Here is a 16,520-nt window from a genome sequence, read left to right as displayed (position 1 = left end):
TTATCTGGATTCTTGTGGGTAGGGTGTCCACTAAAAATGGTTTATTGGGAGGGAAACTTGAGGACATTTGTTTAGGGGGTCTGCATTGCGGAGTCAGCATAACCAGTAGTTTGGTCTCTCCTAGTTCAGTGACCATTTCCGTACTATTTATTATTATTATTATCAACTGGTAATATAATTTTTTTTTTGCATTACAAACTATGAGAGTCTACTAAAAAGATGACTATACAAAAAAAAAAAAAAAAAAATATATATATATATATATATATATATATATATATATATATATATAGTGTGGGGGGAGGGGGGGTGTACACACACCATCACGTTTTAAGTTATGGTGGGTGGAAAAGACAACAAGAAACCTCCACCGTATTGCATATAGCAAATAAAAAGATCTCTTGTGAGCATATTAACAAGTCTTAGGCAGGTCTGCAACCCTGCCTTTCACCATTATCCCCAGCATACAGTGCTTCCACTGCAGCAAGGGATTCTGGGAAATGACATGCAAATGAGCACACAGTGTCACCTTTTGCCTGAAAAACCATTGTTACATGGAGCCTATATAAGCTAATGCTCGCTGTTAACACAGCTTTAAAGCACAGCATAAAAATAATTTCCAAGGCTTGAATTGGAGGAGCTAGGGGGTCAAAAGGAACACAATCAAGAAATGGGTGTGTGTCAGAATTTAAAATCCTCACTATATGTATGAATAAAGCCACAGGCGCTCAAAACCTATGTGGTAGGAAAATCAGTATAGCCAATGTACACAACAAGTACCACATACAACATGCATATACATATCTTCAATTATAACCAGAAAATGTAAAGTCCAGACTATGCAATAATCTTTTAACAAGTAATTCTTAACCTTATAACAAAACTATTGTAGGTGACAGACTAGTTGGAAATTTGACCATTGGCCTTGGCTCTGGAATGCTTGCGGGTCACAGGGGGAGACCCACTCCCAAATTTAACTGTCGATCTGTCAGACTGGGGGTCAGTGTAGCTACTTCCCGCATCCAAAAGGGGAGCTGCTCCGAAGGCTAGTCGTACTCTCCTTTCTCTAGAGATCTCCAATACATCAGGGACCGTCTACCCGTTTAACCCATTGACCAACTTCATACCCCTCACGACCAGGACCATCCGTCTGAAACCGGGTCCACAGTGAACGAGCTTCTCAGGGAGGACAGCGAAGACTCCTTTCCTACAAGGGCCTTCAACCAACCATCTCCATGATGGTACCTCCTTCTTTTTCAGGGGTGGCGGGAAAACATGCCCAGCTTGGCCCCTTAATGAGCTCGCTGGCCCTGCAACCTGTCTTCTACAGCCACCATATTGGAACCTGTCAGTGTGCTCCCTTTAACCCCCAGGACTCCCCTCGGGATTCTCATGCCTCCCAGTCTCATCATAAACCCACCGTATAAATATAATAAAGAATTGTATTTATTGTACTTTATAGAGCACGGTGTGACCTAACCTTTCTCCGATTCTGGATTGGGGGGGGGGGGGGGGGAGTTCTCCCCGATCGGCAGTAAATGGTGGAGACAGATTGTTACTGTTTTATCGTTTGGGAAGGGCTCGATTCTCCCTGTCTTGTTGTCGGGAGTTGTTTCCCCACTTTTTGGGGAACTGGACACCTGACATTCCTCTCTTACCTGGGGTGCTGTTTTTTTTTATAAATAAATCAGTTACAGTATGTACTGTAGTATTAGATAATACTTACTACTTTTTTCTCTTTTTTTACAAAATTCAACTCTTAATGCCATTTGTAATGAGTTTTAATATGCTGAGCATCCCTTGATTTCTGTAGCAGGTTTTAGCACTTCCCCAGCAGTGCGAGATCTTTGTTACTTTCCTGTTTGTGATCATTTGTTGCCAATGTTACCAGCATTTTGATCTGCATACTGTAACAATAGATAAATGTTAACTTAGTAATATAAGAATACATTGTAGCTGCTGAGTTACACTCTCTTAAGGATTGATTGAAACTGAAAAGTGACTATTTAGTGAACCTTGTAGCAGGATCTTTGCTAATTGATCACAGGAGAACTAATCGATTTGGCATCTTAGGTATTTAATTTTCAATAAAGACAGTCAAAGGCTGTATATATTACAACGAAAAAATATTTATTTTTTTAAGAGCCGCTTGGACTGCTTCTTTAATATGGCCGGTATTTTGCAACCCACTGCAGATCTCCTATATAGTAATGTATTTTCATTACTCCTGACCTGAAACAAGTTTTAAAGCAGCAGAACAGGCTGCCTTGCGTTTAAATTATTATTATAAAAAAAAATTAATTACACGTTTGAAGCAGTGGGTCTCCAGAGCTGAACTGTGTTCCTTTCAGTTCAAGGGATCGCCTGCTTCCAGACATACTTACCTCCATGGGTGTTGCCAGTATCCCTGTGAAGCTTAAATGTCCCGGTCACGCTGGCCAATAGGAAGCCGCAATAGATGTCATGACGGCCTATTGGCCCATGTAACGCGGGACATTTAAAGCAGCCATTATGTTAGGCACACAGTTTCCTACCTGCATAGATACCGGCCCCGCTACAGAGGTAAGTATCTCTGGAAGCAGGGGGTCTCCAGAAACCTGTAATTAAAATATTTATAGCGTAATGCATCATGTTATGCTGCTTTAACCACAGTAAAAAGGTTTAATGTTAGCCATAAATTGGCCACTGGCATGGTCTAATTTGGCATATGTTGATACAACTACATGGTAATGCTTACCTGGTAGTGTATGGAATATGAGTGGGGGGGAGGGGGGCTTGGTTTTAACATTACAATATGTCACAGTACCCTATTGCAGAGGTCATATACACTATTTACATGGAGCTATCAGTTGTACCAGTAGTTTTGCTGAAATGGGGTTTAAGGGATCCATTCTTTATAAACTGTTGGTTAGTAATTCTCTCCCTGTGTTTGTATTGCATGCCTCAGTCCTTCCTGTGCAGTGAATTGTCACATTGCCAGTATCACCCTGAGCCTGCAGTCTATCCCGGTGGAGGAAGTTCCCTTGGTTCACCGGGTACTGGTATATACCCCTGCTGTAACCAAAAAGTGCTTCGATTTGATCCCACGCAGCTTCCAAAGGTAAGCATCCACTTTAACGACGTCTGTGTCACCTCTAAAAACATGTTTTTCCTTTCTCCTGATTTCTAGGGAACCTGACCAATACACACACCACATGATGTCTTCTGTACTCGTTTATGTTTACAGCTTACTGTTGCTAGATGCTTCACTTTAAACCAGAATCTTTCTGCCACAAGTTGTATGTCAATAAGAATATGCTTTAATTTCTATCAAAGGATACAACGCTCAGTTCTGCTTTCCTTGTGTTCCAGGGCTGTAAAGTGAGGGACCATGTTATTGCTTTGCCTGGGGGAGGTGATGGAGGAGCTGTGCTCCAAAACCCTTCCTCCAAAGTGCTCATTGACCTGTTTCAGCACAGAGACATCATAGTTGTGCCTTTTTCTAAAGATTTACACGGGTGAGCAATACTTTACAAGAAATAAACCTAACCGTTCAGTGCTGAAGGGGCTTATGTTCTAGTATAAGACAGACAATCTTATTTTTGTGTGCATGACATTGTCCCTTTGTGTTTGGCAGAGACTCAGGGATTGTCCTAAGTGAAGATAAAAGTCTTGAGTCCGATGTCCTTTTAGAGCCAAATGTGCTGTGCGGACAGAAGACTGGAGAGCTCAATGCTGTGAGTGCAATGTTTTATTGATTCAGGGCTTTACTGTGAACAGATGTTGGTGTCCAATACAGATGTTTAGATGGAACCAGTGGTGGGATTCAGCCGGTTCTCACTGGTTCGTGCAAACCCGTTTCTGTAATTTTCCAAGTTCGCCGAACCGGTGCTTTATTCTTTCGGGCGGGCGGCATCTCCCAGCATCTTCCCCCTGCAACTCTTCTCCATGTGACCGTGCAGCGTCACATGGTGCCACGTTGCCATGCCTACGGGAAAGCTCTGTGATGTCACGTAGCGTCCCGTTGTCATGGCAACGCGGCACCATGTGACACCGCCTGGCCATATTGAGAAGAGTTGCAGGGGGAAGATGCTGGGAGGTATGAAGTATCTGAAGGTAAGCGCAGCATTTAAAAAGTAAAATTCCTCCGGGTTGGCCTTCAGTAGAAGGTGGCAACCCGGAGCACAGGTTGTGTGAATAATGTCAGTATCTGTACAGAGAACCGGTTGACACCATTTTTGAATCCCACCACTGGATAGAACAATAGGCTGTTAAAACGTGGTAGTACTAGTCTGGGGCACTTTTAGTATTCCATTACAATATTGTATGTAGTGTAATGGGAAGGAGGCTCAGGGTTGATAGTCGAAGACTAAGGGGCCTATTCTAGTAACTTCGATATTGTAATTGCAACATCGAACATGTTGGCGTGTTCATAGCTGACGCTGTGAAATGTGTGTATAAACGGTATTCACTAAAGCAAATCGCATTTTCTATACCGCTAGGTACAAAAATGACATACCGCTCTAGTTTGAATTTGCTTAACAAGCGAAATGAGCTGAATGTGTGATTTCCCTCCACCAGTTTGGAAGAGCTGTGCAGAGAGAGCGGAGAGAAGCTGCATCTCCCTGCACAGCTCTTACAGGCGATCGCGCTATTTAAGTTTTTATTTCTACTACATAGGATTGAAGCAGGGGGTCTCCGGAGCTGAACCGCATTCATTTCTGGTCCGGGGACATCCTGCTTCCCAAGGTGTGGGGTGCGAGTATCTCCTGCAAGTTTAAATGTCCTGCATCATGGTCCACGTGATCGAGACATTTAAACTTACAGGAGATACCAGCACCCCATTCTGGGGCCTGTACCTTGGAAAGGAGGGGGTCCCCGAACCTGAAAGTAATGCGTTTCAGCTACGAAGACCCCCTGCTACTAGAATAAGCCTCTTAAAGTGGTAACTTACCTGATTATCTGCTGCTGTAAAACACACGAGTTACCCGAATGATGGATAAAGTTATACTGGTGAATGGTGTATATAATTTCAAATGTACTAATAAACAGAATGGGGGCTGGCGTATGGACTTTTCTTCTGCTATAGCATCCTTTACCTAAGTACTTTCGAATAACAGTAGCAAAATACAACAAATAGAATGTACAAGTTACCAAGTAGGAATTGTATTCTGCAAAGTGTTAAGCTAGAAAGAGGCAGAGGTAGGAGATTGATGGACAGTGATATGCAGGTCTCCTTATAACAAAAGCTATTGAGTTGCATTGATAATGGGCTACATATGAATGAAAGGTCACTGTTTTTAGATAGGTACTTTATTTGTACTTTTTTTTCAAAGTGTTTTTAACGCGGGAAGCAGCAGTGGGTGCTCTGATTCATTGGGTAATTATCTGTCTTGTGTTTTCCATGCCAATGTTTCAGATTAGATATGCTTCTTCCCTGATTAAAAAAAAATTACACTTTTTTTTTCTTTACAACATTAGTTTGCACGATTTAAGCCAATAAAGTTATTTCTGCCCTTTGGGTGATTGTTGTCCCATGTGGTACTCCACTATCAAGGGCAAATCAACACACAGAGCAGGATAAATATGAAGGAACCCTTTGTAGAAGGGTGGATTAGAAAGCAGAAGAGGTAATAAAAGCACTGCTGTGTACCAAAGAGAAGCATCTGGTCTGTGATGGCTGAGGAATCAGAATAAAGTTCAGTCATGTGCCACCTCCATGCAGCTTCATTCACAAAGATCAGAAGAGACTGACTGTCTGTGGAATGAAAACCCTGGAGGAACTGTGACTGAAATGTTATCATGACACTTGTTTTAATAGCCAGTTCATTTTATTTTTGTGGTATTTGTTCTGCGTAGCTTATGCCTTGGCTCCCTCATTCTAGCACAGTTCATGACATGGCTTTCCTTTTACAATGAAAACTAGCAGTGTTACGTTTTATTGTAGCACATTAAAACCATAACTATTAATATCCTTACATTACTCCTATGTCTGTAACCCATACTGTTACATCTTTAAATAATTTAGGCTTTATGTAAACTAATTAACATCTCTTCTTCTTGAGTCACCTATGTAATGATTCTCTTTATTTCTCTTTTTGTTCGTCAGTTTCTTTCACTAAAAAACTTCACTCTGCAGCTGGTAAGTTCCAGTAGAAATGCACAGACTTTCCTATCGCTGATTGGGTTGTTTAGCAGGCTTTCAATTTAATTACAGATAAACGAATACAGTATGTTATGAGAGGAGAGACTCGCTTATCTAGAACACACAGCTGTATTGTGTATTATTTAAAAAACACATCTGAATAAATTCAAGTGTCAGAATGATTAAGAAGAAAAAAAAAATCACCTGCTAAATAGTTGCTATATTTTTGTAGTTATGGAATCTTTTATTCAAGAAAAATAAACTCTATGTAGATGTTATTTTACACAAATTCTTATTACCTCCAATATTTCTTCTTCATCTAAAGACTTTGCAATCACACAAGTAAATAAAGCTTTTAGAAACGTCTAGAACTCCAGTTTCATGGTCGGTTCTTGTATTGGAATAATATACTGTATAATGTTTATTTTTTATTTATTTTTTTATAAACAGTTACAACCAGTTTCTTAAGGAGAGACTTGTAAGGTCTCCATGAAAAAAAAAGTTATGTTTAATTATAATATAATGTTCAACTACTATACCCTATCCAGATGTATCCAGATGTAGAAGACTTACTGTCCCCAGCGCCGTGGGCACAAAAGCAAACGGCCTCAGCGCTGGGGACATTGTCTGCCGCGATCACGCTGCGGGGGGGGTCCATTCTTCCGGATTGGACTCCCTGCAGTGTTACTCCGTCTAGGCACCAGGGCTGCGGCAAGACAAACACGAACTTTTGGCTACTGTACATCTGTGTATTGACTCATGTCAATTTAAAGTATTTGCAACCTGCAACAAACCTGTACTTTGATAGGACCAATGCAGCTATTAGAACTCTATCGAAGAAATACTGTGAAAAAGCGCTAAAGTGTCTACAATTAATTATGTGTTTAAACAGTGATAAACTCTTACATAAGAATAGGCTGCCTGGTACCTACTGCCCTGTACAGACAGAATCAAACAAACAACAAAATAACCTGGCGCCAAATAATGTCCAATGATGGTAGGTTCTGGGATCTTCAGTGGATAAGCACAATGGCTTACAGATCATGAAACGAGAAAAACAGAGAAGGGACAAAACATAGCGTAAAACAGCTTGGTAACGTCAGCCTACACTAAAGACAAACATACACTTAGTGACTGACTATAAAATGAATTTAATAAAAATAATGAACTATGTCATAAAAACAAGGACCACAGAACTGACAATGGAGGGCAGCTGATCATCCGGAGATGGTAAAATCAAAACCCTACTTACAAGAAGCAGGGTGACAACGAGCGAAGGTGGATAGAGGTAAGTGTCCAATCGACATCAGGATGAATCCCAACAGAGCTCTACTCTGTGACGCTGGTATTGTCACCGGAACAGCCTGATGTCACTCACGGGAAGGCGCCGGTGGGGGAAGCAGGCTCACTGGTGTACTCACGCCGACACCACATGGAGCTACTCCTCCACCCTCACTACTCGTCCTCTCCACCTCAGTGAGGGAAAGGTCAAAGTGTAGGAATTGTGAATACAAATGTATAGACCTGTTCTATAGTTTTTTGACTGCTGGCTGCAGCTCTCTAAGAGTCTCCTAACTGAATAAGGGTTAATAGCCTATGGGTTGTCTTGTTGTACATCCATGAGGCGCTTAAGTATCCTTTATGCCATTCATTTATATATGTATTGTCTGAATTGTAGTATTGCTGGGTTATGTATTATGTATTGTATGTTGTATGTATTGTGTTTAGTGACAGGCAGATGCATAGGCTCCTATGTATAGCATGTATCCCTTTAAGTACTAATTGTTTTCCAATTCGAAAGGGTATATAGGAGTAGCTGTGTGTATCTTGTTAACAGCCCCTGAGGCAGTAGAATTAGTTCTACGAAACGCGTAGGGCGGGTGTTATTTGTCACCCTCTGGACTGCCTACAGTACTTTGCAGGACTTTACTATCATCCGTGTGATCGAGCGGCGAGGTTCGTGTCCCTTTACTTCACTTGTACACGCGCGCGGGCGCGCATCAGCTACCGGGCGGAGAGGAGGAGCAGTGAGGGAGGAGGAGTAGCTCCACACGGTATCGGCGTGACTACACCAGTGAGCCTGCTTCCCCCACCGGCGCTTTCCCTCACTGAGGAGGAGAGGACGAGTAGTGAGGGTGGAGGAGTAGCTCCACGTGGTGTCGGCGTGAGTACACCAGAGAGCCTGCTTCCCCCACCGGCGCCTTCCCGTGAGTGACATCAGGCTGTTCCGGTGACAGTACCAGCGTCACAGAGTAGAGCTCTGTTGGGATTCATCCTGATGTCGATTGTACACTTACCTCTATACACCTTCGCTCGTTGTCACCCTGCTTCTTGTAAGTAGGGTTTTGATTTTACCATCTCCGGATGATCAGCTGCCCTCCATTGTCAGTTCTGTGGTCCTTGTTTTTATGACATAGTTCATTATTTTTATTAAATTCATTTTATAGTCAGTCACTAAGTGTATGTTTGTCTTTAGTGTAGGCTGACGTTACCAAGCTGTTTTACGCTATGTTTTGTCCCTTCTCTGTTTTTCTCGTTTCATGATCTGTAAGCCATTGTGCTTATCCACTGAAGATCCCAGAACCTACCATCACTGGACATTATTTGGCGCCAGGTTATTTTGTTGTTTATTAGAACTCTATACTACACTCACTTGTACAAACATAGCAGAAATCCCTTGTGAAAGTTCTTCCAACATTGGAGTGAAATCTTTCATTTCTAAATGTTAACATTCTACAAAGTAACGTTTTGTGGAGACACCTGCAGGCCACTAATAGCTATCCCAATATCTAATATTCTTTCCCCCTTCTCCTCATCCTTTGCTAGCATATATATATATATAATATATTCACCTTGGATTATATAATAAACCTGCAGTAATAGCGGCCCTGTACTGGAGGGAAGAAACAAAAGCACATAAGTAGCCTTTTTAAATATGCTCTACAGAAAGTGTGTGATGGGGCAGGTACTAACTATATCTGTTTATATAGGCATTTCTTTAACTATAGAAGTTTTATATAAATAAAGAAATGTTCAGGCAGACGTACCGATTGAAAGCCTTCTGGTGGGAAGAACCTTTATTTATAAACTATTTGATATTGCGATAAATCTTGTGTCTATGTTTTGAGATGAAATCAGAGATATGCCAATACTGTATGCCCAAAAGTTGTTCGCAATTTGTGTTTTGATGTATTTTTTGTGAATATTTGACCAGTTGCAAAATGTTGCATTGCTCTAAAATGAGCAAAAGTCACAAATTTTCGCCGGGAATTCCCAGTTTTGCCAAACCTGAAATATAACTTTTGCTAGAGAGGAAAGCAAAACCCCTATTTCAGGCTCTGGATTTCAGACACTTGGTGACTTGTTTGCGAGCTCTGAATCAGCCACACATTTTTCTGCGGCTGACAAAGGACAAGTTTTGCCTGATTTGTGACCTTGGGCCAAAGTTTCGCTCATCTAGATTACAAAGGAACTTAAGCCCAAAAAGGATTCATGTCATTTGACTCCCCTCCCCAATCAGTTTACTAAGACCAGTGCAGATGAGGAGCGTAAAGAAATGCTCTAGTACCAGGCTAGTGTAACGGGTGCTCCCTCTGGCCTGACCCACCCAATCTCATATTGGCCCGTGTAGTCTAACCAGTCCCCCATTACAAGGCATGTGTGGTGGTGCACCTGCAGTAACAGGACTCTTGAGTCTCCCGCTTGGTGTTATTAGGGGATGTCATCAGGACAGGTAGCTGAGGTAGTGGGTACGAGTCCAACTTACATCATGTGCAGCGCCTCCACCTCATCAGGATCTATGCTTCCGCAGGGAGATGGTTCTGGTGAGGAACTCCTTCTTGGTGCCATCCACTGCCGAGTAAGCTCACACTCACACAGTGGGGTTCTTGTTTTCAAGGACATCTTTATTGAATACAGGGATGTAGCAGACTGCCCCATGCAGCTGCCAGCTCTAGCCGCACATCTCTGCGTGATGTCCCTTTGCCAGTACGCCCTCCCGTATTGAAGTGGGATTCCCTTTCTCCTAGGGAGATCACCACATTGCCAGGTCCCTGGACACAGCGTGGCGTAGACAAACTTGATTGATCACTCTGCTCCCGCTAGTTACTGCACTAGGGTCACAAAAGTGTTCCGTCAATATCTGTATCTTCTGTTTACTCTTTCTCCACCAACAACAACCTAACTGTCAGTGTTGTGCCCTTTATACCTCAGGGGGCAGGCGCATCTCTGAGGTCACTATCCAGGGACTCAGAGCATACAGCCACTCCCATCCTTACACAGGGCACCACACTTGGGTGTGAGGGAAAACCTCCATAACTACTGTGGGCAGGCCTGTATGTACCAGGACTTACTGCCAACAGAGAAGATGTATGCAGTCATTATTATGCATGGCTACATACTCCCCCTGGTGAATACCCACCGTCCCGGCTGGGACCTAAATTTGGTGTACCTTGCGCCAGGAAACACTGCAAAAGAACACACAAATAACACAGCAAACATCATTACATGAACATAATAATGTAAGCTCAGTACACTCACTGACCAGCAGGGAGCGCAAAAGAAACAACAGACCACTCTATTGGATACTCAATAGTAATGCCGAGGATCTGGCTTCTTTACCTCTTGCCCCGCGACATCATGCACAGTCACGCTGTATTCTCGTGGTACTCCTCTCTCATTACAGTACACCACCTTGTGCATATGTACACTGCGCCCTATCTTCCAGACCCGCATCAGTTGAGCTACCCTCTGCTCGGCCTGTATCCCTTTAATGGCTCCCCCTCTCTCTATGATATGATACTGTATATCATTCTTGAGCCATCTCTCCCTACTCTCCTCTATCTCTCTCATTAGAGGTTCAGGAACATATGGGTAATCAAGCCCATGGGACTTCCGATACTTGGCAGTGATAGCTCGCTCAGCTCTGCAAGCCCTAGTTAAACTGGTTTGACCAGCCGTCCCGGGCAACACCCATGATAGGGGCTCATGGGTCTCCACCGGATCATCCAACCCTGCGGACCCCTTAGGGATAATAAGGCCTGCCTGTATACGGTCCCACCGTACCCTTAGAGCCCTAAGGTATGACTCATCATCAAAGTCCCCGGCAGCCCACCAGTGATCAACCACCCCCTCCCTCTCTAAAATAAAGCGGGTGCGGTCAAACCACGATACATACCCCTCGTACAAGGGGGCCCACCACCTAGTCTCCTTCCGTTCCTCGGAGCTAGAATCTATATTCTCTTCTATGGACTCCTCGTCAGGCCCACCAGAAGACACTCCAGATGTACCCTCAGATCTTGCATTAATTCCCTTACGATGAGAGGTATTTCTAACAGTAATACTCATCCCGCTAGGACAATCGCTGGATACCGACACTTGTCGGGACATGCTCCCTCCTCCCTCCGACCCATCATCCGACGTACCCAAGTCCAGGCTCCCAGTCCGATCATCAAAAGGACCCCGTGACTCCCCGGACAACCCTAAGCTGGAACTGGACCCAAATAGAATAGTGACGGGTACAGGGGCTTTAGCTAGGGCCTTGGGACTAACCTTGGGTGTGGACGGGGTTTGGGGACGGGACCGACCAGTAGGCACTGACAGGGTTTCGACCTGCTCTCCAGCGGTACCTGCCTTAACATCGCCACAAAGTCCATCTTTGTCTTCAACCTTGGGACTCCTGGGTTTTCCGTTCAAACGCCCGTTCCCCTGGATAATAGGGGATCGCTTCCCGCTGCTCGACCGCAGAGGCGGCACCATCTCCCACTCGGGGCCTCCCTGGTCCTCCGGCACCACTTCCGCACACGCACGTGCTGCGACGCCATCTTGCGGTGGATTCCCAAGCGGAATCTCTTCCTCCACAAGGACCTCCTCCAACGCCCTTCTGCTGCGCGATCCAGTCTGGCTCTGGACTCGCTCCTCCGGATCTTCCACCCCCTGGGTCTGCGACAGGCACGGTGTCTTAGTCCCGCGCAGGGTAGGGGTAGATCGACCTCCGTCCGATCCACTAGTCACCACGGCAGTGGGACTCCGGCGATCGGGTGGTCGCGGTACTGGAGACACTCGACTCCGTGTCTCCACACCACGAGGGATTGCATCCCTCCACGGCGTACCACTGGTGTAATAGTCTCTTTTTGGGACCGACTTACTTGCCAGCCTTGCACACTCCTCGTCCGAGGATTCCAGTTTGCAGTTCGGCCGAGGCATCCCAGTAGGAGACCGGCGATGGGCTCCTCGGTGATCACCTCTCCGATGGCTCGGTTTCTCTGTCGGAAGCACCACACTTGACTCCGACTCCGCGGGACTGACACTCTTGTTCCAGAGAGCTCCCGGCTGGTCTTCTATCGGCATCGGTACATTTCCGGTCACTCCCGTAGCTTGCACCGGTACGAATGTGGTCATAGGCCACATGTACTGCAGTCCACAGTGGGGGCATCGGGCTTCGCTGCCCACGGCTCCGCCCGGCAGTCTGCACTGCAGGCACAGACACGCCACAGTCTCCACACCCTCCACCCGGATCACCAGGAAGCCTCCTGGAGCCGAATAAGGGTGAGTGGAAATCACAGGACCTTGGTCCACTTTGTCAGCAGCTTCAGCCATTTTTACCAGCGGAGGCACTCTGCTCAGAGGTCGATACTGATCAATGGCTCTTCGCAACTGAAAGGCATGGGCTGATATAGCCACCCTTCCTCCCATTTCCTCTTGCGACATCCGGTGAGACCGCAAACCACTCCCCCTGGTTGAAACTAGGGGAATGTCTCGTAGACTTGTAGGCTGGCCCAGCACAGGTGCGGAGTGAGTCATAGTCCATGAGGGCGCGGCTCCAGCTTTCGCGCCAAACTCCCCATCGGGGTGGAGTTTTCTCGTTGGCGCCAATCCTGGCCAACATCTAGCAGACTGCAAAGTTGCAAGACCTTTTGCAGCATGCCCACGCGGTGTCCCGGGGACGCGGGAACCGCCATCTTGGTAAGCATTGTCTTTTCTTTCATTGAAGGCAACGTCTGGCTGTTTGTTAATAGGGGTATAACAAAGTCCATTTCGTTCCTCCCATCTCGCAAGACTTTCGTCCTCACTATTCTCGGGGGTATCTTCCCGAGAACATATGCAGGACAAACACGGCGCAGCCACGGCTTTCACGCCATTCCACAACAAGCCCACAAAAGTCTCTTCTGTAGCCTGTTCTTCACCTGACCGCAATCCTGGACCTTCTGCTCTGTGCAGATCCTCCATTCTTGTGGTTCTCTCTCCCTGCCATCCTGGACCTTCTGTTCTGTGCAGATCCTCCATTTTGACAGTTCTCTCTCGATCTTTGGTTGAACACCGATTCTCTGTACGTGGAGCTCCGCTCTGCGGGGCAGCTACCACATCTGTACAATAAACATGCCTTGTGCACCACCTGGTGTACCTAACGTAGATCTGACTCGTGTGTGCACTACCTCAGGCTAGGCTCACCCTTCCTGTGTCTACCGTAACACGTTCCTCCAGTCTGTGCTCCTTGGTAAGTGATCTGGAATGGAGACTAGAGTACTCTGGCTCTTCCATGCAGCACTTTGGGCGTCAACCTACTTTTGGCTAGCCTAGTGCGGACCCGTCCAGAGTTCCTGCTCTCAGTTACCAGTTTACCCCTTAGGCGTCCCCCGCTAGCGCTACCTCAAGGCGACTAGGACAGCAATAGCCCCCTGCTCCAGACTCACTAACCCCTAACGGATCCCAAAGCGTCTTTGCGGCATGCAGCTCCAGCATCTCCCTGACTACCCCTGGTTCCGTCCCACGCAGCACAAAGTGGCAGCAGACACTTTCCCTGTTTCCTATTGTGTGCCTAGCAAAAGCCTGTCCTGTTAACAGGTCTCTCAGCAGCGCCTCCAATTGTAACGGGTGCTCCCTCTGGCCTGACCCACCCAATCTCATATTGGCCCGTGTAGTCTAACCAGTCCCCCATTACAAGGCGTGTGTGGTGGTGCACCTGCAGTAACAGGACTCTTGAGTCTCCCGCTTGGTGTTATTAGGGGATGTCATCAGGACAGGTAGCTGAGGTAGTGGGTACGAGTCCAACTTACATCATGTGCAGCGCCTCCACCTCATCAGGATCTATGCTTCCGCAGGGAGATGGTCCTGGTGAGGAACTCCTTCTTGGTGCCATCCACTGCCGAGTAAGCTCACACTCACACAGTGGGGTTCTTGTTTTCAAGGACATCTTTATTGAATACAGGGATGTAGCAGACTGCCCCATGCAGCTGCCAGCTCTAGCCGCACATCTCTGCGTGATGTCCCTTTGCCAGTACGCCCTCCCGTATTGAAGTGGGATTCCCTTTCTCCTAGGGAGATCACCACTGTGCCAGGTCCCTGGACACAGCGTGGCGTAGACAAACTTGATTGATCACTCTGCTCCCGCTAGTTACTGCACTAGGGTCACAAAAGTGTTCCATCAATATCTGTATCTTCTGTTTACTCTTTCTCCACCAACAACAACCTAACTGTCAGTGTTGTGCCCTTTATACCTCAGGGGGCAGGCGCATCTCTGAGGTCACTATCCAGGGACTCAGAGCATACAGCCACTCCCATCCTTACACAGGGCACCACACTTGGGTGTGAGGGAAAACCTCCATAACTACTGTGGGCAGGCCTGTATGTACCAGGACTTACTGCCAACAGAGAAGATGTATGCAGTCATTATTATGCATGGCTACACTAGTAATATAATTAAATCCATATTATAGACATCATGGGTGAATCCATATTCATATAAGCAATTAAATGAGTATATCCGTGAAGTCAACTCAAAAGACAGGTAATCCCTGAAAACGGGATAAGTGATATTGTCACCAACCCTCTATTTCATTGGGAGTATCCACTTCAAATGAGAAATGTTATACTCACAATCACCCACTTTAAAGACTGGATAAGACGTGCAGCTGCTGACAAAGGATCCAAGTAGCAAAGTAAAAGTAGTGCACAGCCAAACAGAGCAAGGAAAGGATCCAATAATGCAAAAATTGATTTAATGGAGACTCAAGGCATAGAGAATAACCTCTTATTAGGTAGGTTATTCTCTATGCCTTGAGTCTCCATTAAATCATTTTTTGCATTATTGGATCCTCTCCTTGCTCTGTTTGACTGTGCACTACTTTTACTTTGCTACTAAGACCAGTGCACAGTTATTGTAGTGAAGGGAAGACGTTGTAGTCATATGTTTGTTGCTTTGTAGAAGCAGCAGTCCTTTCTGTCAGAGGAGGATGACTACACCACTGGATCTGAGGTGACTGAGGATGAGGTCGGAGATGAAGAAGAAGTATCTAAGAAGAAAGGTGAATGTCCTCATTTAATCATTCTGTATGAATTCTTGTAGTACAAAGCATTTTGCTGTTCTCTCAATACATTTTCCAGCATCATCACAGTGAGATTTCCCGTTCAGAAAAAAAAAACACGTTACAAGTTGGTGACATTTATTCATAATCAGGGGCGGATTTGGCCATTTGGGATACTGGGCCAGTGGGTCCATGGGCCGATGCCACCGCACGCCCGCAGCATGGGGCAACGAATCTGATTGCCATGGGAGAGCGCGGGACCTCTGTAAGAGGGCAGCCCTCCTCCATCGACATTGCGGCATCATGTGACGCGGTGACGTCATGACACAGCGATATCGTGGGAGGAGGGCCGGCAGGTAGGTGAAATGCCCTGGCCACATTTCACTTCCAATTCACCCCTGGTCATAATTGCTTTCATTTGATGTTTTATTAGCACTGTTGATACTGCAGGAATCCATCTCGCAAGATCTGAAAATGAGAACTAATTTATTGACCTCATATGTAAATAATTAATGATAGGTTCTGAGAGAATAATTGAGGATAAATTCCTACCTCTGTAATTTTTTTCAATTTAAATGTGTGTGTGTGTGTGTGTGTGTGTATGTGTGTTTGCACACATACAGATGTAGCAAGACTCCCTGTCCTCAGTGCTGTGGACGGAAAAGCAAAAGTCTGCGGCGCGGGGGACAGTCTGCTGTGGGGGGGTCACATGCTTCTCCCTGCTGCGTTAATCCTTCTTGGCAGGAAGGAGCAGTAAGGAAGGAGCAGGAAAACAGTAAGGTTTGCTACATCTGTATATTTTATTACACAAGTATAGAAATCTAAGAAGGAAATAAAATGTTTCGTTACTGAATTACCACGCAATGTAATTGTTGTTTTTTTTTAGCAGGAAGAAAAGAAAAGTCAAAGAAGTCTACCAAACAGCCAAAAAGGCAGGTTTCCTCTCCCAGTATCCATAAAAAGGAAAGACAACAAGAAAAGGTAAAGGACTCGATGCTGAGCGCTGAGACTTTTTATATTTAGTTTGTTCAATTAAATATCGCCTCCTACATTAGTGCATTTCAGTTAGTCAAGATAACATACACAGGACTAAC

The 16,520-nt window shown here is 45.4% G+C and overlaps 1 protein-coding gene across 8 annotated transcripts in view; it reads left to right on the top strand.

Annotated features, from left to right (window-relative positions):
* The window catches only part of SANBR (SANT and BTB domain regulator of CSR), a 94,149-nt gene that overhangs the window by 54,403 nt on the left and 23,226 nt on the right, over positions 1–16,520 (top strand). For 5 of the 8 annotated variants that reach the window (XM_075596171.1, XM_075596169.1, XM_075596176.1 and 2 more), the window contains 6 exons: positions 2,948–3,100; positions 3,352–3,497; positions 3,617–3,716; positions 6,089–6,121; positions 15,327–15,426; positions 16,313–16,407. In XM_075596171.1, the coding sequence (XP_075452286.1) occupies positions 2,948–3,100; positions 3,352–3,497; positions 3,617–3,716; positions 6,089–6,121; positions 15,327–15,426; positions 16,313–16,407 (627 nt within the window). The remainder of the gene's footprint in view (positions 1–2,947; positions 3,101–3,351; positions 3,498–3,616; positions 3,717–6,088; positions 6,122–15,326; positions 15,427–16,312; positions 16,408–16,520) is intronic. The other 3 variants (XM_075596170.1, XM_075596173.1, XM_075596172.1) reach the window with 3 other exon arrangements.

The sequence above is a fragment of the Ascaphus truei genome, chromosome 4 (genome assembly GCF_040206685.1).
Source record: "Ascaphus truei isolate aAscTru1 chromosome 4, aAscTru1.hap1, whole genome shotgun sequence".
NCBI lineage: Eukaryota > Metazoa > Chordata > Amphibia > Anura > Ascaphidae > Ascaphus > Ascaphus truei.
The sequence above is the reverse complement of the archived record's forward strand: the minus strand, read 5'-3'. Positions and strand labels throughout refer to the sequence as shown.